The sequence below is a fragment of the Marmota flaviventris genome, chromosome 4 (assembly GCF_047511675.1).
Source record: "Marmota flaviventris isolate mMarFla1 chromosome 4, mMarFla1.hap1, whole genome shotgun sequence".
In the NCBI taxonomy this organism is placed as follows: domain Eukaryota; kingdom Metazoa; phylum Chordata; class Mammalia; order Rodentia; family Sciuridae; genus Marmota; species Marmota flaviventris.
The window spans coordinates 100,308,038-100,333,913 of record NC_092501.1 but is presented as its reverse complement, the minus strand read 5'-3'; the positions used below and the strand labels follow the sequence as shown (position 1 = coordinate 100,333,913).

At 35.9% G+C, this 25,876-nt stretch overlaps 1 protein-coding gene across 3 annotated transcripts in view; it reads right to left on the bottom strand.

Annotated features, from left to right (window-relative positions):
- Positions 1 to 25,876, bottom strand: part of Tbc1d4 (TBC1 domain family member 4) — a 199,103-nt gene that overhangs the window by 5,733 nt on the left and 167,494 nt on the right. For all 3 annotated transcript variants that reach the window (XM_027938077.2, XM_027938080.2, XM_071611449.1), the window contains 7 exons: positions 20,547 to 20,707; positions 18,034 to 18,243; positions 14,780 to 14,938; positions 11,041 to 11,199; positions 8,056 to 8,300; positions 4,940 to 5,099; positions 2,073 to 2,242 (listed from right to left, as the gene is read on the bottom strand). In XM_027938077.2, coding sequence (XP_027793878.2) covers positions 2,073 to 2,242; positions 4,940 to 5,099; positions 8,056 to 8,300; positions 11,041 to 11,199; positions 14,780 to 14,938; positions 18,034 to 18,243; positions 20,547 to 20,707 — 1,264 coding nt within the window. The remainder of the gene's footprint in view (positions 1 to 2,072; positions 2,243 to 4,939; positions 5,100 to 8,055; positions 8,301 to 11,040; positions 11,200 to 14,779; positions 14,939 to 18,033; positions 18,244 to 20,546; positions 20,708 to 25,876) is intronic.

Below are 25,876 nucleotides of genomic sequence, written 5' to 3'. Positions count from 1 at the left end.
AGGAAAATATGACTTATCCTATTACTATTAAAAGATACTTCAATATTAGAATTTTATATAAGGGGTTTCTAGACTAACTTATCTTCCTCACAAACAGGCACGCTCTTCCTTGCCTAGCAGGTGAAGATACACTGGACTATTTATTACATGACCACTAAAAGTGATCATATGGATATGTATTGACTGACGTGGAAAAACATCTAATAACTTTTTTTCTACAGTGTTCATAAATAAAGCTCATCAAGATCTCCTCCAATACCAGCAGTTCATTCCAATAATCAATTCGAATTGTTAGGCAGCTCTCTCTAACATCAAATCCAAAATCATCTGCCTATAAATTCTACTCACAATTCCTTGTAGTAATATATAAAACCAAGCAATTCCCTCTTTAGCTTTTTGTTTTGTTTTTATTGGTAGTGTTGGGGATTGAACCCAGAGTCTTGCACATGCTAGGCAAGCACTCTACCACTGAGCTACACCCCTAGACCTCCTCGTTAACTGAGGTAATATCTGATTTCAAATCCCAAAAGCATAATCTCTGACTGCTTGCCAGTCAAAAAATATTTTCAAATAATAAGTAAATATGTAAATAAAAGCTACCCTTCTCCACTTAGAGTATCTTAACAAATAAATAACTATTATTGGATATTTACAGAATGTTCTGCTTGTGGTTTAGGTTCCATGCAATGGAAAGATAATCTTATATGTGATAACAGGAGTTCACATTATAGTATATAAAATACTTTAACTTATAATATGAAGACATAATAGGATTTGATTATTGTTCTTCCCTTTTTGTAGGGAAGCTGAGACTCAGAGAGGCTGTCATTCCTCAAAATGACTATTATGTGGTGAGTCACCAAAACAAATCTCAAACTTACTTTCTCTTCTCTAAACTCTTGTCTTCTTTCCGCTATCCCAAGTGCTTCCAGAAAAGTGGTAAACTTTATCAATGCTCACAAAGCATTACTGTACGTTATACAAATCTAGTCTTTAGTTTGTTCACTTCATCTGAACAGCATCAATATATAACTAGCACTCACTAGGTCCCTATGAAGAGCCAGGGAACTAGATACATGGTGTGCAGATTACTTTCCATTTGCTTTTCGGATCCCTTCTCTTTCTCATCCCCTCTACTATGCACCAGGAGGCAGACTCCTGTGAACCACATGCCCCACAATTCCTTTCTGGCTGGCTTCTGGTTGAGCTTGGTCAATGGGAGGTGCTAGCCGGAGATCAGAAGGGTACAGGTCCTTCTTTTCTAACCCTGTCCTACTTAGTTTACTAAGAGCACAATAACTGAAAGGATCCCCTCCTTCACATTTCTGGCTCCCACTGATTCTGGTAACACCTTATATCCTTCACATGCCCCCCCAGCACCAGGGAGGAACAGCTTCCCTCTGCTTATAGTTCCTGGGCACCTGGACACAGATGCTGGATTCCCTTAAGCCACCCACACCTCTATAAATGCTTCCTTTGTCTGAATCATCAGAGGGAGAAGTTTCACAAAACTTCTTAGGTCAGTTTTGACCCATTTTGGAACTGAGAGAAAACTAGGGTTCTGAAGATTAGGGTGATATTTGCAAGCCACACAACTAATGGGAGACCAACTAATAGATAATAATGTCAGCAAAAAACATTTCTTGGAGAAAAAAAAGCTAGAAGATGGTGCAAACCCAATACTTTCTAATTTCAAAATCTGCACACCTGCATTATGACCTCCTTGTATATTTTACAACAAAATTAAAAATACAAAGGCAAGGGAATCTCATTTTATTCTCAGATCTTCCTGACTGTGAGTTCTATTTTCAGTTTCAATGAAAAGTATTCCTGAAAAACCCATTATGTAACACTCTGATTTACATTATGTAAATCACATCTCCTGTGCACAGCCAGATAAACAATGTCACAATATAAAAATTTCACAATAGCATAATTTCTAAATAAAATATATCTGATCAAAGTTAAAAAACATACCTGTCAAGCAAAACTGTACTTGTATGCTAAAGCATTTACCATATAATCAGCAGAGAAACTGCTATATAATCTTATTATTATCATTCAAGTCATACCTGGGTAATAATTTTTTCCATCTCAGAGGTATTCATATCAGGTAGCGTGTTCTTAAGGAATTCAACAATGTTTTCAAAGTTTTCACACTCCATTATAAGAGTCTCTTGGCTACTCAAAAGGCTGAGTGCAACCTTGAATATCACTTCAGTTCCCTGAAGAAAAATAATATCTAAAAGAAGAGATGATAATTTCATGACTGAAATTATTCATTCACTATTATCAAAGGCATATTCTTTGTGCTAAAGGTATTCGTTTTATTATTTCAGCATAACCAGAGAATATTTTGCAAAAGAAAAGTGGTCAAAAACATCTAATTTTAAAAATAATAATAATATGGCTAAATCAGACAGATGTGTGACTATTCCCCTTACTTATTAGGAATCTCAGATAAAGCTAGGGGAACAGAGGAAAAATTATATATCTGTGTGTCTATGTGTTTTTTATAATTTTTAACAGCAAATTAATGAGACTAGACACTTTCAACTGATATTTAGATTTTTTTTCACAACAAAACATAAAAGCAAATCAACACAGCCAATTATTACTATTCAAGATCTTATAATAAAAAGTAAATGAGACAGTTAATATATAATTAAATCTATATTAGATCAAAAAAATTTAAAAACCTTAAAAGAAAAATCAAAACTAATAACAAAATTATAATCTAAATCAGAAAAGTTACCCTTACTCCAAATTCTGCTTCCTTGCAAATGCAAACATGCAATAGTTTTGAAAAACAGCAAATACATTTGTATGAATATATTTCTCAATATATGCCATTATTTTATCAATAATATACAACACAAAGTCTTTTTAAAAAGAAGGAACTGTGAACTGAACAGACACTTCACTGAAGAAGAAATACAACTGATCAACAAATATATGAAAAAGTATACAACATCTCTAGCAATTAGAGAAATGCAAATCAAAACTACTCTAGGATTTCATCTCACTCCTGTCAGAATGGCAATCATCAAGAATACAGGCAACAATAAATGTTGGCGAGGATGTGGGGGGAAAGACACACTCATACATTGCTGGTGGGACTGCAAATTGGTGCAGCCACTATGGAAAGCAGTATGGAGATTCCTCAGAAAATTGGGAATGGAACCGCCATTTGACCCAGCATAACCACTCCTTGGTTTATACCCAAAGGACTTAAAAACAGGATACTATAGTGACTCAGTCACATCAATGTTTATAGCAGCTCAATTCACAATAGCTAGACTATGGAACCAACCTAGATGTCCCTCAATAGATGAATGGATAAAGAAAATGTGGTATATATACTCAATGGATATCACTCAGCTTTAAAAAAAGAGTAAAATTATAGAATTTGCCAGTAAATGGTTGGAGTTGGAGAATATCATGCTAAGTAAATAAGCCAATCCCACCAAACCAAAGGCTGAATGTTTTCTCTAATATGCAGATGCTAATTCACAATAAGGTCGGGGGGCACTAGGAAGAACAGCTTTACCTTAGATTAGGTAGAGGGAAGTGATGGGAAGGGAGGGGAGAGGATGTGGGGATAGGAAAGACAGTAGAATGAAACAGACATTATTACTGTATGTATACAGTGACTACATGGCCAATATGATTCTGCAACATGTACATTCAGAAAAATGAGACATTATATCCCATCTATGTATGATATGTCAAAGTGCATAAATGCATTCTAGTGTCATGTATAACTAATTAAAACAAATTTTTAAAAAATTTTTTAAAAGGAAGGAACTGTGAAAGAAAAAAATGTGGTCCCTCTTCTTGCTCACACATCTTTCCCTTCCTGACAGTCTCTATTTTCTACTAAATTCAAAGAAAAGAATTGAGCAACGATTGTCCAGCTGACAACTCCCATCAGGATCTCATAACAAGAAGCAAGACTACTGAGGACACTTGGTTCTTGAGCTCTGATGGCAAGCTTCCAAGGGCAAGTCGAAGAGATGGCCTGAAACACTATTTCAACTTGACATAGAAATACATATACAAAGGGATTTTATATATTTCTGAGAAATGCATACATAAAAGGATTTCTAAAGACCTATTAATAGGAACCCAAACTCCAGAGTACACTTCACTGGAGAAAAGCAACCACGTATGTTCAATAAACAAGAGAAATCTGGTGACTATCTGACTTAGTACAATCTGATTTCTCCCTCTCGCTAAACTCTGTCTATAGGTTGCATTCCCACTAACATAGTGCTTAACTTTTAAAACCATAGCCCCCTGCAAAGAAAGACACAAAGAATTATAATCTGGTATATGTATACACACTACACCTATGCCTTCAAAACCAAAGTTTCTCCAAATAGCATTTTCCCATGTTATTTGTAATATCCTGATAAATTTCAATGAATTCTATCTATTCTTCTTCTTTTTCCAAAATGATAGTAATGACCTACAATTGTATCAATACTCACAATTTGACAAAAAAGCTCCAATCTAGCAAAAGCACAGCCATGAACAAGTACTGACTACTTGATGATGGCTTCTAAACAGATGAACAGAACATAAAAATTGTGTAAGCCCTTTCTGAGGCTACCAAGATCCTAACAACATCATTAGAACAAACCTCTAGTGAATAGTTGTTTTATTTTTTGGCTTTTCATACAATAGATAAACCAAACTAAAGACCTGTGACTAGATTTAACGGCCCCCAAAGGGAGCATAAATCATGTCACACTGTCTCCCTCTCCCGCCTAGTGCTGAACACTATGATTGGAGAAAGACAAAGTTTCTCCAAACAATAGTGTAGCAATGTGCTATCCTGTATAACACATGATAAAATATTCAAGGCATCACATGGCTAGAAGGATATTACCTAGTATAAATAGCACTGTCTCGTTAGGTTGCAAGTATCTCTTACCAAAAACTCTGGCTACAAATCCTAATGGAAATTGAGAGGCAAAGAGTGTGAGAAACCAGGGAGCAGCATAAAGACTGGGGCTGATTTCATTTTCTTCAAGATGATTGTAGAGATCTCTGTGGTAGTCATGAAGGAGCCTGGACAGCTGGTACATTTGAATCTAAAGTTAATTTGGAGAAGAAAAATTAAATATTATGCATTTATCTGAGTGTACATTGGAATTTTAATACTTTAATATTTCATAACAATTCACATATATTCAATAAATAATAAAAATGAGTATGACTTTATTTTTTTCAATTTAAGTTGATATTCAAGTCCAAGTTCATGTTACTGAGGTTCATAAAACAAGTTACTATAAGTCCATATAAATGTCTTGAGCAAAGTCTTAGGGATCATTTACAAACATGGAATTGCTTATGTAATTTAATCATAACTGTTCTGGCTTTGAATTTCCATAGAAAGTCTTCTTATTTCGGGCCAGTTCCAAAAAAGCACCCATTTTAAGATATCTACGATGTTCAGTGTAGAAACAAAGAATTGCCTCTATTTGCTGGGCTCAGCATCTGATTTATGACATCCTGTGCTGCTGTGATACAGCAGAAGTTTAAAATGCCCTGGGGCCAGAAGCTTTAGGTGTTTCTTCTAATACCCAAATTATTTAAGCAACATATTTTTCATGAGATTAAAATAGTTAGTGCAGTTGTTTCTGAATGCTTCCAGAATTAAAAGAAATTATTTCATTTGGCCACCAAGTTGATTACTGGCATTTCAAGAACATTATGAAGACATCATATAAGAACTAAAAAAAAAAAAAAGCTCTATGTCTATATTGCCAAAGTTACAGCAATAACAATATATTGTACTTTAATTTAAATTTCGATCCACAGAGTTAAAAAAATACTGAGATTTCTTGATCAGTTATAAAAGTTTAATATTTTGTGAAGGGTATGTAATATTTTATTAAATCTAGTAGAGTTTCTTTAGAAGAAATTCTTCAAGTATCACCCTACATAGGTAGCTCTATGAAAATACAAATAACCAATTACACCATAAATTCAACAGTAGTTTCCCGAGTACAAAACTAAAAGTAAGGTGACTTATTTGGAAAAAAAAAAGTCATAAAATACTATATATAAATACAGCCAGTTATGTTTGACCCTTATGTTTCTCCTGATACACACTTATGATACACAATATAATTAATAATAATCTAGCTATTTAAGTTGCATAATTAGGTTGTTAACTATCTGTGAATTACTTGGTCTGATATAAGCTTATAAAGGGAAAAAGTATTTGTTACTTATATTAACATTATTGGTTCTATAAACATATAGATTTGTTCAGTGGGGAAATAGGAAGTTTTAATTAGATGACTGACATTAACATTGATATATCTTTGAAAATTAAGTTTCCACACAAGCTGTCAAAGGAAGAAATCAAAGAGCCATAGGAAGTCATAACTATAAAATAAGCAGCTTAGCTGGAGTCAAACATAAAAGATCTTTTTAAATGAGATTATTATAAATAAATAAATCCAAGCCACTGTGAGACATAAAAAAATGAGAATATTCTCTCAATAAGTCATGGTCAATGATCTACTTATTTCCTTCTACTTTCTAAACTTGGAGTTGAGGATATCAAGGTATATTTGGGCAGATAAGGTGAAAATTCAAGCTTCCTTCAAAGAAAGCCCTGATAATAAACTCCTACTTGCTAAAAACAAATAACTTCAACTCTACTTTATTGATAGCAAGGCAGATCTTCAGATGGAAGAATTAGAACTAGAGGGAGAAAGGCAGAGAGATAGGTAGGGGAGAGAAGATAGAAAAAGAGACCACAGACTTTACAAAATAAGTAGAAACACAGTGTGATAAAATATAGACATTTAAAGTTGAAAAAAAGACCTCAACCTCTCATTTTACAGATAAGATAACTGAAACAGAAAGCCAGGAGTGTCCCAGCACACCAACAGTGAAGAAAGAAATCAGAAATCCTGTTAACAGAATACTGACCCACTACGGCAGGCATTTATGCATACTTGTGAAAGTCTTGATTAGACCAAAACCACTCACTTCCTGCTCTAGAAAGTGAAAAAGTGCTACATCCCACTTTATAAAGCATAAAGGTCTACTCTCCTGAGGTCCCTGATTTTGTAGCCTAGGATGCTGCCATCAATGATTTTTTTTTTTTTTTGATTGGGGAAGAGTGGATACCAGGGATTGAACATAGGGGCACTTAACCCTTGGGCCATATTCCCAACCCTTTTCTAAGTTTTTATTTTGAGACAGGGTCTCACTAAGTTGCTGAGGCTGGCTTTGAACTTGGGATCCTTCTGCCTCAGTTTCCCAAGTCGCTGGGATTACAGGTGTGAGCCACAGTGCCTGGCTATCATCAAAGATTTTTAAACATCTATAATTTCAAAATTAGAGACATAAAATATTTCTTGGTAACTATATGCTTTATTAAGTTAATGTATAAATCCTATGTACATGGACGTTTGTCATGTCAAATTGATGAGTGTGTGTGTGTGTATGTGTGTGTGTGTGTTTCTGGGAATTGAACCCAGGGTCCTACGCATGGTAGGCAAGCACTCTACCATTGAGATAGACCACTGAGATACATCTCCAGCTCAATGAGGAATTTTTAAATGGAAAAATCATTGTATTTTAAAACCAACAGCCATGTTTCCATCTCTGGACCAAAATCAAACACTACTCACAGGTACCTTCCATTCTTTGGAATTCTAATGATAGCTACCAAACTGCTGTCTCTGAAAATCAGAGCTATTTAATTCCTCACAATGATGTCAATGCATCCCATCCAATATAACATTTATTTTCAAAATAAAGTAAAAAATAAAATACTGCATAGTCATTATTAAACAGACCTATGAATAGTCTTCAACCAGGAATCAAATCACGGTAATTATGTATCCTGGTGAGCACTCCCCATAGGCAGTGTTAAGTAATTGGGTACTTAGCAAAATCCCAAATCCCACACTCTTAAGACAATGGGACCAAACTTGTTTAAATCTGAACTGTAATTTAGAAGACCAAGATTTCTGGTGACAGCCTCCTGCCTCCTGCACTCCTTGTGAAGAACCACAGCCTCACCTGTAGCGACATCATGTCAGGTCTGTACTGCTTGCGGAAGCCTAGGTCATACATGAGGAACTTCAGCATCTCAAAGGCGTGCTCTTCACTCATGTGCAGAAGCAGGACTCCAGCCACAAAGCTGATCCCCTGACAGTAGCCCACTTCACTGTCCAGCAAAGAGTAGGCCTTTAGGAGGTTAAAGAGTGACAGCTGTCCCGCCCCAAGCTGTACAGAAAAGTAGGGGTGAGTAGGAAATGTCCTTCCTGCAAAGAAAGAGAATACCTCTTAGAGGAAACCAGAGTGCAAATGCAAATTGGTGAACTTCAGGAACAAATGAGCACCCTCCCAAACTGGTGACAGCCGCTTGGAATTTTCATCTCATAATTTCTCTCTTTGTTTCAAGCCCCAAGTTGTACCTGCCAGGCTCCCATCCCACCTCCACATATATGGTACAGGGGCAAACATTTTATACTAACCAGCATTCCTTCCACCAAACAACAGGATACAATGAAATCCCCAAACAAACAACATATCCAGGAGAGATTGCCAGAGAATGGAACTCAAAATGTATTCTGACTATGAATCAGGACAAATTCTAAATTCACATAAAAACCACCCTCTAACTAAAGTCAGAACTTATATAAGAAGGATCATATTATTGGAAAGGAAATTCTACAACTGGAAGATTAGCCCAGTGACAGAGTGCTTGCCTAGCATATACAAGAGGCTTTGGTTCAATCCCCAAGCACCAAGGGGGAGAAAAATAAATTTTAAAATTTTAGTAGTCATAAACAGATTTATTGCTGCTTTTCTTATAATTTTAATATTGGAAGGGCTTTGTGGTTTTGTTTCACTTTATATTCAGTTTGTCATTTGGGAAATATTTCTTTTTAAAATATCCTTTGTTCTGTGTTTCTTAAAATGCCTTCATGAACCATGTAGATCCCTTTTCTTTTTTCACTATCTCCAAAAAAGATACACACACACGGTGTGTATACACATATATGGCTATATCCATATCTATGATATATATATATATATATATATATATATATATATATCTATATATATATATATATCTGAGGAGGACAAGGAGCATAAAGGGTAGAGCTGATTTCAAATAAATTCCCTCCAAATTTACCTCTGGGTAAAAATTAGCACAGAAACACCAGTTAGCAAACAAACACAGTCCTATGTCACTAAAGAGCTGGTGCCAGGTACTAAAACAGATCCATCTTCTCTACCAAAACTGTACATGCTGCTTTGGGACTTGTCTTATGCCACAAAAATGAAGGGGATGTAACTAGCTTCCTTGTGAAATTATTACTCAAGTCAGTTAGAATTTGCAAGAATGTCAGATTTTTTACATGTTTTCTACTACATATGCTTAAAAGTGATTTTTTTTTCCAGGAACTGATAAGATTAATTCTGCAGAGTAAGGAGAAGAAATGAGAAAATAACAAAAATATGCTGCAGAAACACAGATGGCTACAAGTAGAGCGAAATAAGCAATTTTTCAAATTATCATTTTACTCTCTCACTTAACATTTTTGCAAACAAAAACTAAAAATACACTATCCAAGAAGCTGAGTCCAGCTCCATATTTGTCAGCCTTTCCTTGTTACCTGATCTCATCTCCCTCTTTGCTAGCAAATCTTGACTAACCCTGATTGCAACACCTCAATCCTATTTCTCACCACCAACATATCGTCCCGGAACTACAGCTCTGCAAGGGATCCCAGGGATTGCCTAGTTCATGCCCCCATTTAACAAGAGCAAATTGCAACTCAGGAGCAAAGCAATCTAGGACCACAGTTAGTGATAGAATCAAAACAAGAACTCAAGTTTTTAGTGTTTCTATAAAATTTCCATTTTAATTCTACTGGGCTCAAAAAGTATTTAATTAAGCTGGGCCCTTCCCCAAGAAAAGCTGTTTGTCATCCAAAAGGAACAGAGGTAAAAACTAGATTTTAGCCAGTGATTTTTTTTTATATGCCCTAATATGAAATGACCCCAAATATAAGGTAATCCCCTGTTTACCTCATGAGCTCAACTAACATTTCTGGCCAATGGCAATAATCACCTTTTAGGAGTACAGATGAAATAGTCAAACACCAATGGACAATATTTAGATATTTTTAAATAAAATACACAAAACATGTTAATTTAGGGAAAGGAGAGACAATATGATATTTTATATCATTGGATTTTATTTTTCATAAATTATTTTAAATTCAGCATTAAAAAGATTGCTTTATGATGCTGTCACTGGAAATCCTCCCTCAGGTCATAAGTACCCATTCTTTCATTAGTAACTTAATTTTTCATCCATCTGAGAGGTAGGTATCCATGATGCCTACAGCATAACCATTTATTGTATTGATATTTTTTGTCCCTGGGATGTGGACAGTGGCTCCTTCCATCTTCCTTATAAAGAAACAGGCTGGGCCTATTTTTCTGCCCTCTGAGCTGTCCACTTGCGGTCTTATCAAATGCCATCCAATCACTCCTGAGGTTATAGACAGGCAACCCCTGTATTGTTTGTTTTTTGAAGTGCTGGGGCTTGAATCAAGGGCTTGAATCAATCCCAGGAGCATACTGGGCAAGTGCTATATACTCTGACTCACATCCCCAGTCCTCTATATTACTTTTTAAAGTGATAACTACAGGCTGGCTTTCAGCCATAGGTTGAGGGTACAACTTTGCTAAATTTTTTTGGTCCTCTTTTAACCTATTTTGAAACCAGCACTGATTAAGATATAATTGTCTATCCTAAAAGTCAGTTATTCAAAACACAGAGACCACTCTTTACAGTACCTTTTTCAGAGGGCAAATTTTGGGATGAAAACTTCATTTTAGACTCAGGCATTTATGGTGTCTTCCATCAGATTTAAGGCTAACTTACCCCAGAGAGGAAGGTCTGCAGTTCTGCTGATACCAAAAAACAAATAAAGCCCCAAACCGGCTCTCTTTTGTTAATTACAATCAACATGATGCACATACCCAAATCCACAAGGATAGCATGCTGCTGGGCGGTGAGCCGCTTCAGAAGTTCTTTATAGGATGTGTCTGGGGGTTGGTGCTTGTTAGGCAACCTGTGTCTCAGGCGATACTGCAAAGCCAGGAACTGCCAAATTTCACCTCGTCGACTTTTGGGAACTCCTACAATCACAGAGATATTAAAAAAAATAATAAAAATGAAAAAGGTCAGGCTTTTAACTCTGAAATCAAGTTGCTAACTTGCAGTCAAAGAACTATTTAATTCTTGAAAATAGGCAGCTGGACTGGATTGCTTATCAACCCAGGTCACAGTTACATGGTATAATGTACTGCCTGAACCACTGTTTGACAAGTGTTATCCTATAGCTCCTGATGTCTCATGAACAAAAGTCTTCAAATAACAACCGGGGCCACGATGACAATCATTGGGCAACACTGAGCACCTAATTAAAGATTCTACTGAGGGTGTTAGCCACCAAGTCTCATATGTGCACTCAGAGAACAACCCTAAGAAGTAGGTAACCACTATTATTCCCACTTTACACCCAGAAATGCTGAGGTGGGAGATTATGCAATTTGCCTGAGTTCCCACAGCTAATAAGGGATGGCACAGAATCAGCACTCTGAAAGTCTGGCTTCAACAGCCAAATTCTGAAATCCAAAAATGTATTACTGCCTATTTCTACTTTTTATGTAGCTCAAAGACAGCCACAGACGTTAATCCTCATATTACAATTTTTCTATTTTTCATCCACAAGTAACTTTGCAAAAAAGAATTAAATATCATGGTATGTAATCATAAAATAATAAAAAATAGTAAACACAAGATGAGGGCATCCCGAGGCAACCAAGAATGTCACTCAGCCTTCGATAAAAAAAATACTGAGTACATATAATGAAACTTTGACTCATTCATGCCTGAAAACCAAAGGGTATCACAAGCAGTTCAAAGAATGCTACAACTATGTTTTTGTTTCACATGAAGTAAGTATGGGAGGGACAGGATTCAGTTCTGTACAGGGAAGCCAACTTTTTATTTCCCACATCGAGAGTTTTTATTTCAAATAGAATAATCTGAATGGGCCCCTGAGCTCCAGCTGGTTAAGGGAAGGTTTGACAGCAGCAATCTCCTCTGACTGCAACACCAGTGTTTGCAAAAGCTGAAAGCATTGCCGCCCAGAGGGTGCTGCCGACCTGCTTTAAGAGGCCCTCCACAGGCTCCAAGCTCTCCTTTTTAGCCCCATTCCCTGACAAACACTAGAAGTTTGTGGTTATTTTCACTTTCCCAATTTCTAGCTCCTGCTATTGCCTTTATGGAATTTTAAGCTAGCGCTCTCTCTCTCTCTCTCTCTCTCTCTCTCTCTCTCTCTCTCTCTCTCTCTCGATGGCCTCAACTATTTCTGTTCTTCTTTATAAATGATCCTGAATATCACTTTTTCCGTTGAAGCCCTCCCTAACATCTCTAAGCCACATAGTCATTTCCTTTTCACACACCATTCATACTGCAACACTGCCATATTGAATTACAGTTAGCTTTATACTGTATATTTGTATACTTCCCAACATTGATGGTGAACTCCTTGGGAATGGAAATATACTTTCATCTTAGATTCTTGGACCTTGTTACTGACATATTTGGGAATGAATGAATGACAGCATACAACATGTCAATCTTAGAGGGTGACTTTCATTAGCCCACTAAATCAATCACTAGTAGTTCTTGGTTGCTGGCTGTTTTAACTACCCATATAACAAAAAAATTACCAAAAAAAACCCTTACACACTTTGGCTAAACAGCATCCAGTATGTATGGAGTATAGAGCGTGGCCTTGAGGATACCTTATCACCCTGAGAAATGAATAAACCCATTCTCAGGAAAATTAGTCTCATCCACCCATCCATTCAGTAAATAACTTGTGAAAAATACTGTTTGGGTGCTATGTGGGTAGTGACAGGGTAAGAAAAACAATAAACACACACACACACACACACACAAAAAAAAAAAAAAAACATTACAAACTATGGTATATACACTGATCATGAGAAAGAATAATAAATCAAAACTACTATATTTTGGAGGTAAGGCAAGGATGGTGCTCTGAGGAAATGATATTTGAGGCCTGAGGGGAGAACAGGATTCTGCTAGGAGTATGGGCAGCTATCACTTCAGGAAGAGATGTGAAGGTCCTGAGAGGGGCAGAGGAAAGAAGAGAGAATGGATAAAATGGAGATGGGAAGAGGGGAGAAGGAAGAGAGATAAGGAAGATCTAGTCTGGGGAGGACTGAAACATTCCACACAAGGACTAGCTTGGGACATACCATCACCCAAAGTAGTTCTACCTCTCTGAGGGACTTATGATTAGAAGGCAGGGAGAGGCGAAGAATGAGACTGGAGAAATGGAGGAAAGAGTTTATGAAGGCTTTGGGTACAGTTTCAACTACATCTATAAGGAATTCAAAGATGAGCACTCCTAAACATGCTTATTTTATTTATTCTTGCAGTGCTGGGGACTGAACCCAGGGTCTTATATAAACTAGGCAAGTGCTTTACCTATACCCCCGCCCATTTAAAAACATCTTTAGAAGTCATACCAAAGAAGGGTGAGATCTGTAGTGCACACCCATTCATTAACCACTATTTTTCTCTCCCTAATAATGCAGTCAATGAAAATCTTTGGAATTTACAAACCTTCAAGAAAAAAGAACAGCATATTAGACTTGTAAGTATAGAATCTTATAAAGTAAATCTTACCTTAATCTAAACTATGTTTTACACATTATTATATGCTTTTACAACAAGGAGCTGGGGAGGTAGCTCAGGAGTATAGTGCTCAAGGCCCTGGGTTCAATTCCCAATACTAAACAAAATTTTAGAGAGAAAAAAGAAAATAAGATTGATCTGTCAGATTTTTATTTTACACTCATATTGTGCAAGTCATGGAAATTCTCATTTTAGTATATTTAATGTGAGTCATAGAAATTGTACCTAAAATATTCAAACATTAGTTTTCATTTTAAACTTAAAATGTTTTCTATAATCCCGGGGACCTGGGAGGCTGAGGCAGAAGGGTCACAAGTTCAAGGCCAGCCCTGGCAGTATAGCAAGACCCAGTCTCAAAACAAAAAATAAAAAGGACTGGGAATGTGGCTCAGTGGTAAAGCACTCCTGGGTTCGATCCCTAGAAATTAATTAATTAATTTAAAATGTTTATCGGGCAACAATAAATGCAATGGCTTTAAACAAGCAATTTCTCTAAAATAAATGAAGGAATAAATGGAGAGGGAAACTTGGTTAATTCATCAGAATATAAATCTTACCTATAAAGTCAGATATTGTGAGTGTATCTACACCTTCATATAAGTATACACATATATGTAAACAAATACTTCTGACCAAATTGTGGAAATGAGCCCAGTTTGTAAATCTGAACTAGTTTTCTGGCAGTGATCAAAGATTTGTACCAAGGCATGTGCTTCTTCTTTGGCAAATAATAAAAGCTAAAAAGAGCTGGCTGACACAGTAAAGCCAGCAGAAGAGAATCCTGCTGCCTCCTTGGGACAGGACCTCCATCAGCACCATTTTCTTACCAATCACGTCACCAAGTTGCAGGCAGAAGCACATTACTTTCCTTTTTTATAAGCTAAACACAAAGACAAAATTATTACTGAGATGCACAACTTGTTAAAAAAAAAAAAATCTGAGGCTTTTCTTTAAAAAGATTCCAGAGATTATCCCAAGTACCTTCTCTTAGAGAAGTGTGAATATCTTCCATGTCACATCTGATCTTAGCTCTGCAGTTTAACAGCTTCTTATCCCAGGTTATTAAGACCTCCTTCTGACATGCACCAACTTCCTCATAGTCTAACTTGACTTTTCTGGACTGAAGTTCATCTCTTCTTGCTAAAAGAGAAAAAGGATTTATTAAGACCAGTGTGTCTTAATCAATGACTTTTAGGAATCCATGACCAATATTTACTCAAAGAATAAAATTGAGGATAATATTAAAAGTTCTCAAACTTTCAGTCATTTCCATGAAAAAAATACAAGCAAAAACTTTTTAAGAAGATATTACTCTGTCTTATACTGTAACCCAACTAAGCACAAAACTCAAGCACTATAGCCAACATGCTTTGATAGCCAATATGCTTGAGTATTGTGCTTAGTGGGGTTACAGTATAAATTTTAACTTCTTGACAAATGGGGTTGTCTCAGCAGTGACAGCTCACATTGTCTTAAACACCATTAAAGTGTTAATGTTTCAGATGACAAATGAGAAGACAAGAGAGATAAGACATATGAGAAGACATGACCTCATGCTAACTTGTAAAATATTTGACCATCCCAACCTCATAAGTTTCTATAACTACTTTCGAACTTATTCACATATCTCTTAAGAATAGTAGGTTCCTGTGTTCATTTTTAATAACATTTTTCTGGTTTTGGTGCTAAGGATTGAACTCAGAACCTCATGTATATGCACGTACCTCTGAGCTACATTCCATAGCCTCCATTTTTAATAATCTTAAAAAGGAAAACCCACTTCACTGAAGTTAACACTAATTCCACTTTTTAACTAATACAGAATTATCTCACATTTGTTGATGTAAAAGATGGGCCCAGAGCTCACTAAAAAAAAAAAATGTCCACAAAATCTATCACTATCTTGACTCATCTTGATCTTGAATAATAGATTGCAAAGGGGAGAAGGAAAGAGACACAGATGAGGGTCTTTACCCTTTCATTGGGGTCCCATGGCCAGGAATCTATCGGAGTACCCCCTGCCCTTACCTTCTGCAACACAAATCTTTGTCATGCATCCAAAGTCCTCGACAGCACAAAAACAACAGAACGAATGTTACTCTTTACTTAGTGTCTTTGAAACCATTTTCAAAGAATCAAAATGTCTTAAAACAGGCTGCTCTTCAACCAGGACAGTAAAAATCCCTGATTAAATGTTTAGATGGAAAAAAGATATATCATGCTACAAAAATATCCCCCCCTGGCTACCACTAGATGGCTGTCTAACACAGTTTAGCTTTGCCTCTCATTTTCTATTTCCTTAACCAATACCTATTAACACTAATACCATCCTACATATAGTTTCACTAATGACTTGCTTCACAGTGAACAAAGTATAACATTCCCTTAGATATTTTTCTCGAACTTTCTTTAGTGTGTTTAAAATAATCACCTATTATTCAGTAGGCCCTAAGGATAAAACGGCAAGATCAGTTAATATCTATCTCCCTACAACTGGTTCACTAGGCAGGAATACAAAACCACCAAGAAATGATTATCAACTGGCTCAAATTTTAATAAACTATATTTATGTCTTTGTTACTTAAGTAAAGAAGTATACGCAGTACTGATAAAGGTTTCTGGTAAGATATTCTAAAATCGCCTCTCCTACCCTCAAAACTATATAGTATAACTGACCTCAAAACATACTTGTGGTCATTTATATTAGAACATTCTATTTCTTTGTATGAGCACATATAGCTAAGCAATACTGTAGCATATTCCGAAAAACCCAAGAGCCACGAGCCCCAGAACTTGTTCTGCTGGTTTATGTGATTATGTGACTTTGGGTTAATTCCTTAGCCTCCCCAAGCTTGTCACTAACTCGGCTACAGAAGGAAGAACCTAGCTAAACAATCCCTAAGGCCCTGCTCCCTCAAATAGTCTATGATTGTAAAACCATCCTTTGACATTTATTATAAGATTGTACTTGTACCTAAGTCCCAACTGAAGTAAAATTTCATGTTTTAAATGTTTTAAGGAAATGGTAACCCTCTTTTTGTCAACATATTTTTCTGTTTATGATTTAATTCAAGATGTAATCAACTGCTTAAAAATATGAATGCAGTTCCTGCAGAAATCTTTGAGAAGCTTGAGTTCATATACAATTTATCAAACAGAACTTTTAAAAGCTGTGTCAATAACAATTAATTGAATTATTAATTTAAAAAGAAGATTTATTTCCTAAGGATATTTAGCATTTTATGTATTTTATCTGCTAAGAAAATAGCAACAAAAAAGAAAAAAGAAACTATGCCTTTGTAAACAAAATATTATTAAAATAAAAAAATGAACAATAGGTGTACTAACAAGAATCTTAACACAGATAATGAATTCAGAAATGTGAAAATCTGCATTAAAAAAAAAACTTTGGAAGACAACACAATAAAAGTGAGAGAAAAACCTGTATTGTTCATTTGACAATAATCGTAAGAGTCAGAGGGTCTCTTTAGCCTAAATTGTTCATTATAAGATATAAAACCAAGGGCCTTCTCAGAAGCAATTTGCCCAAGAAATGATATTTATATACCTTTTGCATTTTTGTACTATCTGGACATCTTATTGTGTGATTATATCAGAACAGAAACAAACTGAATCATTTTTGGAAGCTGAAAAACACATTCTAAAGCATTTAGTGTTCAAAAACCCAACAATCCAGTACTACAAATAAAACAATAGTTATTATAAATTATTTGGCTGTAAATTTAACAATTTGACTATGATTTCTTAAAAAGAAAATTTATAAAGCATTAACAAAAAATAGGAACTCTGATTTTATAAGAGGTAATTATAATTAAACAGTTAAAATAGATATAACAGAAAAATAACTTATTTGAAACAAGAATGTTTCACTCATTATAAATATCATTTAGCCTGCAAGTTGAAAATTATATTTAAAAAATAAAGTATACTGTTTCCTATTTAAAGTTTTTTTTTGAGTAATGCACAATGATATTAAGTTTTCAGTCATGTAAAATACATTGAATCCCTGTTACCTATAATCTTTATTCCCATAGTCTTTATTCCCATAGTCATATATTCCCATAGTCTTCTGGTGTTTCAACTCTATCAAACAAAAATGCAAATATCTTTAGCTGATCTTTCCCAAGTCTCATGAAAATAATTAGAATCAATAGATATTTACAGCCCAAGAAAAAGTGTGAGGGTGTAACATTTGCCCTGTTTGAATAGCTAACCTTCAAGTTTCTGGTTTTCTTTTTCCATTCGAAGCAACAAGATTTGTTGGTGTATAGCTTTTTTCCATAAACTCTTTAGTTCTTTCGATTTCTTTTTTTCTTCGACCTTCTCTGGGTCATCATCACCAGATAAGAATATAACCAGCGGTTCCTCTTCCATGGTGGGAGTGAGAGGGGATAGTGGCAGCAGCTCATTCCTGTCCAGTCCATCTGCAGAGAAGAAAACAGTGAGCGGCATTCCTTAGTAGTAGCTCAGACTACAGAAGCTTCCTTTAGAGTAACACTCTCTCATCTTAATCTTCCACATTTAAAGGTGTTCACAGACCACTTTCCCAAGAACTACTGTTTCTGGAACTAGCAATTTAAGTAAATTTACCAGGCTGAATTCCCCTTCCAGATTTCCCTCTGACAATGAAACAAAGGCATATGTCATTTCACCACTTCTTCTTTTTACACAAAAAGACCTGTAAGGGAGTCGCTCCAAAATGAATTGGCCTTTCCCCAGAGTCCAACACTTCTGCAATTTACCTACTTATATTCTCTGGTGCAAAACAGGAATGGGTGGTAGGTAATGGAGATCTCCTAAGGTCCATGCCTCCTGTTAAGAGTCCTCCAGGAGAGTAACAGCTGAGCAATGCTCTGTCCTTCTTGGCTGAGCATCTCACAGGGCCTGCTGCTCCCTCCCCCTGCAAAGTCTCCTTAACTGATCCCCTGCAGCTCATTCTCTCCTTCCATTCTGGCCCGTTCCCTGCATACTGCCAATTATTTTCCTATTAACAAACACAATCATATCTCTTAAAACATCTCGATGACTGCATCAGAGAGACCAAGTGCAGACTACTGGGAATAATATAAATCTCGCCAGACTCTGGCCTCAAATCACCTTTCCAGCCTCATGTCTGAAGCTCCTGTCCTCTGCCCCATCATGCAAAGTTTCTCACAACTCTCTGATCTGCAACGTCTTCTCACACAATTCTAGAACTTTGCTAAGACAAGTTTCTTCCAGGGATGAGTTTAAATATTCAGTTTTTCTGTGAAGCTGTCTCTGCCCATCCTAGGCAGAGTTAATTTTATCTTTAGCAATGCCAACTGATTTCTTCTTTTTCTCATTGTAATTCACTGATCTCTGCCCCTACTTATATTATTTACTTCCTCGGGTTTTGGTTGTTCATAGATTTTACTTTTAATTCTTTTCCAGCTTCTTGAGTTTAATACCCAGTACATGTGACTTTTGGATTTCTTGATTTTAGATGAACACATTCACGGTTGTGAATTACCCTCAAAATACTGAATGCAGAGCACAGGTTATCATATTTTATTCCTTCTACATTCTACGAGTATAGTTTCCAAACACATAAAAATTTTCAGTTGTCCTTCTTTTCTTTGCAGTCCTGGGTATTGAACTCAAGACCTCTCACATGGTAGGCAGTGATTTACCATAGAGCCACATCCATAACCCTAGCTGTCTTTAATTCATTCTTTCATGCTTGTTTCCTTCCTTCGTTTCTTTTTATTTTGGCACTATGGTCAGAGAATATAATACACATAATCATGATTGTCTGGGATTTATTAAAATATCTTTTGGCCAAGTACATAATCCATTTTTATGAATGTGTCACATGTGGCTAAAAATGGATAAATTTTCTCTACAGAGGCAAAGTTCTATATAAATATTAGATCAAGCTTGTTCAATTGTACCACTCCAATACTATCTATATTTAATTTTCAAAGGGAAATATATTAAAATCTCTCATGAGAGCAGTTGATTTATTTATTCTCAAATTCTTTTAAGTATCATTTTCTAGCTCCTAAGGCTATATAATAATTCATGTTCTCAGTATTGTTTCCCTTTTCATTTATGCTACATTTACTTTGTCCCTCTGGATGTTTTTGCTTTAATTTCTAAAGGGTCTAATATTCGAAGAAAGCTGCTATGCTCTCTTAATTGATATTTGCCTAGTGTGATATTTCCAATTTTTACTGTTCATTTCTCTGTCATTTTATTTTATGCATGACTCACATAAAAGACTGTATTCTGTATTGCTTTTCTAATAATTAAAAAAAAGAAGAAATCTACAACTTCTTCTGCAGCACTAGTTCCCTGCACATTGTGGAGTAGATTCCAAAGCAGGTTTTGGCAACCCACACGCTCATTCATTCAAAAACAAGTACCGATAAAATAGACATTAGTATTGCTGTATGTATAAACGTGACTGTATAACCAATGTGATTCTTCAACCTGTACACTCAGAAAAATGAGAAATTATACCCCATTTGATTCAAATGTATGATATGGCAAGATCATTGTACTGTCATGTGCAACTAATAAAAATTTAAAAAAAAACAAGTACCTAAAGTCTAATGGATTGTGATGATACCTATCTATCAGATACAGAAGAGAAGTTATGTCTCCACTCGAATCTCTTACATCTTTTTATACACAAACCACTTCCACTGCCTTCCCAAATTCACAGCACTCACAGGGAGAAACTCCTCAGCAATTACACACACACCTTGTTGCTGCATTGCAGAGGGAGATTTGTTCATGGGCGATGCAACGCGAAGGAAAATGCGCTGCCGCCAGGAGATCCTGCGAGGAGTGACAGGGGTTCCTCCAGTATTTAGGGACTCGTTGCTGCAGGTGGATGAGGTCCTTTTCCTCCCTTCTCCATCACTGTGGAATGCCAATAAATATAAAATTTGTAAAGCCGCATAACATGGTACTTCGCAATGAAATGGTAGCACAAGCCATTCACAAGTTCTGCCGCAGGCAAGCACGAGGCACAGGCACCATGGAGCAACGTGGCATGAGCACATTGGTCACCCAGGCCAGCGCATCCTGGGAAAATTGCAATCCAGGACATAGCTGGGTCATGAAAAGCTCACCTGTTTCTACTCATTCTTCAGTAGCCAACCAGTCCTGCCTCTAATTTGAGCAACAGAAGCACTTACACAGGGCAGTAAAGGTTGCTTAAGTAATGAAGTCTTGCTTTGTCAAAGAAATAAAACCCATAGCTTATTCTAAACAATCTAGATATTTAATAAGATGCTCTGAGAAAGCTTTTGCTATAGCTCCTACAGAATTAAGATCTACAAATTGTTAGCTACCGATGGTTGGATCATGGCAGAAAAGAACCCAAATACAGAAGAATGGGAAATGCTGGCTGGTATAGTAAGAAAAAAATATATATGGTCAAATAATTTTAAATAGGCTAAGTTTTTTTAAAAAATATATTAACCAGATTTCTTTACAGCAGGACTCCTTTAAGACTGGCATGAATTGTGACTCTCAATCAGGGAACAGTATACAGAAATTCTACTGTCAAAAGTCCTCCAGGAGGCCTCTGGAGTTCAAGCAATTGACTCTTATTCACCACTCCCAACTTTTCTTCTTCTTCATCTGGGGGAAGATCTCACATTATTCTATGTCAGTGCTTTGTGAAACTCCCATGTGGAAATACTGGTCTGCTCTAAGTATTTCATTTTTTAAGAAAGTTCACTCTGGGTTATATGAGGTCTATCTGCAATAAAAGGTCATAATGACTCGAAGTTACTTTTGAGACCAACTGTATAACTAAAAGACCACACAATCATTGTTGCTGTTCATGGTAGGAATATTTTATTTGTCTATAGTTTCATAGTCTTTAAGTTCTCCTATGAGAATGATGAAGATAACATTTATAAAACGGTGATACCCACAAATGAAAGCTATGGGACTTTGGGTATAATCAAGAAGTTCAGAACTTAGGACAGAAATGAAACCCAGCTAGAAAAGCCACAGCCTCTCAGACACTTAGAGGAACTCAACAATGCTGATGCAATTAATACAATTCTGTTCCTTCCTGTTATATTTTTATTCACTCTGTGTATCCATACTTACAGTTATCAGGCAGTTCAGTTATTTCCAATCTGGGATCTATCTTCCTAAAATATTACTTTAGCTAAACTAAGAGTAAGAAAAGGACATACCTCTGAGCTGATATGCAGATATCAAGTGTCATATTGTGTTATGCTATTTGAGGAAGTAGCTGAGACATACATGTCAATATAGTCACATGTTATGTATCCTACATAAAATTGTAACCCTATTAGGTGTCCAAGGTTCAAAACTCCCTACAATACTGAATAAATAGATTCATCTTTATTTCTCCTTTGGAAAGCAGTCATTCAAATATTACTTTCTCTGTGATTCAAATGTTCTCTATATAATGTGTACATCTTGATAATACTCTCAGAGTAGTCTGTACCTTAACATTTGTAACAGTATCTCACCTGAATTATTTGCTAACTACCCAGTTCAGGAGTAAATTGCTAGCTCCCACTGTAATAAATAGTAAGCACTAAAGAAATAACCCTTGAATAAATTAATGCTTTATATAACCATATGAAATATTAGCTTAGAAGCTTAAGTAAAATGGAGGAAAAAAATATGGCTGAGGTCTACCTTCTTAATTGATTAGTAGGCATGAGTTTAAATCTTTCTGGCAGAAAGTTCTGGTAGCTGTTTCCCAAAAGTACAGACTGAGCTGTTGATGGCACTGGTAGAGTACATAATGACAAGATTGTTAATCAACAACAAAAAGCACCTTTTTTTCCTAGCAAGTGTAGTTCCTTCCCTATAGGAGGGCTTCAAATTTACAATTTATGCTTTGAAATCTAAATGAAATACTTCTATTAAAGTACCTACTTCAATGCCTCAAAGGGTAAATGTTCTTTCTACAAGTATTCATTTCTCCTGATTTTCTGGTAGCGCTAATAAACGAAATCAGAATAAACCAAATGAAAGAATTCTAAATGTTCATATTTTTATGCTGAAACTAAAACATCATTTTTGAAAAAAATTCACTGTTATGATATAGTAAGTGTTTAGAAAGTACTACTAATCAAAGTGAGTGGTACCCATATCAGTTTCATTACTACCTGCAAAATTCAAGCTTTGGGGGGGAATATGTTATAAACTAGTTGCAGAAATTACCCTGACATTAATCTACTCCTGCATATTTAAAAATTGTATTATTTCTAAATTTTTAAGCCCTATAATTGAATAAACTATTAAGTGAAAAACTCTCTACCCAGGTCTGGAATTTAACAACCAGTAATAGACAAAAATTAGTAGACAAAATAAAAGATAATAATATACCAAAAAGGGGAACTTAACATAACACATCATTGATCCTTTATCTTGTACTAAAAAACTACATCCTCAAAAAGTAGTGTGGTTGCCCAGATATGTGAGAGCTAATCTGCTTCATTTCATAAGAGGAGACATGTATGAGAAAATCAGGTTCCAGATAAGGTTTCAGCCAGTAGTGCTCATGTGCAGCTAACAGCTGCTCACTGATGTAGCTGACAATCTGACACTCTTAAGGTGGCAATTTCAAGAATCAAAACCATATGAAACACTGTGCATTGAAATTCGTATGTCTCAACTTGGAAACTGCACTGGGAGGTGACATTTCTTTTGTTTTTATTTTTCGTTTTGGCTACAACATTCCTTTTCACTTTAACTTCTTTAATTAAACTTAGCATGGAAGTCAAGTAGAATGTCTACTTTCTGAGTTAAAAAAAAAAAGAAGATAACATTGTGTCTATTGTCATAATAATAGTGGTAATTAAGACTCACACAAAGCTCATGCTACACAGCAGTCATCTTACAAGTATGAAATAATTTTGTCCTCACAGCAACCATCTATGGCAGTGTTATTACTCTTCCCATTTTTGGTAAGAAACCTTAGGTAGAAAGCATCGAAGTAACTTGCCCATAGTCACTCAGATGACAAACAATGGAGTCAGGACTCAAAGCCAGGCAATCCAGAATCCAACATGGAGGCACTATGCTTTATCATGCCAGTGTAAATACTCTGCATTAGTTCCTGCAAAACTCTATAGGACATAAAAACAAAGCTGTCAGGACCCCCAAAATTCTCTGTATTTTGGATGGAAAAAAAATTAGTCTCTAGTCAGAAGTAAGTCTCTTGGTTGGGTAATTTTCTTTCTACTTTTGAATGGAATGATCTATTTCAGCAGAGAACTAACTTCAAAACACTAAAAGGTGCTTTATTTGTGTAAATGCCTCACTTCAGTTTCTCTGAAATAAGTGCAATTCATAATGAATATTCTTGTTGATTTTAAACAAAACAGCTTAATATAGTATAATATACATATGTTGCTACTTTATTATCTTTACATTTTTAAAGTCATGAAACAAATTATAGACATTCCCTTATTTTCCCAAATAATCTTTGCCACCTTCATCTGTGTTTTAGAATGTAAACATGTACATTATTAAGTTGCTTCCCCCCCCAAAAAAAAAAACATATTCAGGAAGAGTCTTCTGTGCCAGTATTTCCTCTAGCAGAAATTTATGAAATAAAAAATGAGTAGCTAGGAAGGAAGCACAACTTGGAGAATTCTTGCCCAGTTCTGTGTTGGTGTATTCAATATGTACTTCCTACTACTATTTACCAATTAACTGAGAACCACAATCCATGGATACAAATGAGGGCTTTACAAGGGGAGAAAATAAGCCACATTATATGTTATAATCATGTAGGCTGAGAGGGGCATTTTGCATCTATCAAAAGTTATGGATAAGGTTGGGGTTGTGTGTAGCTCAGTGGTTGAGCACTTGGCTAGTATGCATGAGGCACTGAGTTTGATCCTCAGCACTACAGAAAAAAACGAAATAAACAAAATAAAGATATTGTGTCCATCTACAACTTAAAATATTTTTTTAAAGTTATGGATAAAATGTGAACCCCCTAAAGCTGCAAGATGACTTCTTTTTTTTTTTTTTTTTGGTACTGTGGATTGAACCCAGGGATGCTTAACCACTGAGTCACATCCCCAGTTCTTTTTCATATTTTATTTAGAAGCAGGGTCTCACTGAGTTGCTTAGGGCCTCACTAAGTTGCTGAGGCTGGCTATGAACTTATTATCCTCCTGCCTCAGCCTCCCGAGCCGCTGGGATTACAGGCAAGTGCCACCATGCCTGGCATAAGATGACTTCTTAATATGACCTTGAACAGTTATAATTTTCATTACATCTACTGTTAACATCTTACTTTTTAAGTTAACAGAACTTTTAATGCATGTGCCTGCTTGGGTAAGAATCAACGCATTGAACATTGTACCTAATGAAGGTGTTCGAACGGTCATTTTCTCACAAGGCCAACACAGATACACTTTGTATAAAAGTCAGCTCTTCTGCCAGCTTCATAAATGTGTTCTGCTGAGCAGCAGACTGTCTCCCATCCCACCACCCAACTCCCTAGCACCAAACTTTAACTACCAGCATCACAAAGCCCAAATAAATGACAACACACTAGATAAATCTAGCTGGATTGCAGCCCATTACAACGCAAGATAGAACAAAATGTGATTAATTTATTTTGTTTTTATTTTTTATTTCCTTCCCTATAGGAGGGAACTATTTAATGGAAAGGTGAAGAAGCTTTCTTTTCCATGCCTTCAAGCCTGCATAGAACAATATACTGATAAAATTTTTTAGTTTATTCCACAGGATCATAGTACAATTTAACTCATAATTGCCTCCAGTGCAGTAAGAGTTTATATGCAAGTTCAGGTTTTCAACTAGGTACACATCTGTCAGCCTATGGAAAATCTTTACTAATTAAATAACATTGAGATTGAACCACTCTAGTGGAAATCAATAAGTGGTAGCTGAGCTGTGAGTCAAAAGAGACAGATTAGTCAGCGGAACAATGTGTAGGCAAAAAGAGAGAGGAGAACAAAGGGTTTTATTTCCTAAACTCTACACACTGAATGCAGATATTTAAAAATGCTTTGCACCTCGGAATTTAAAACATCCCTGTATGGTACA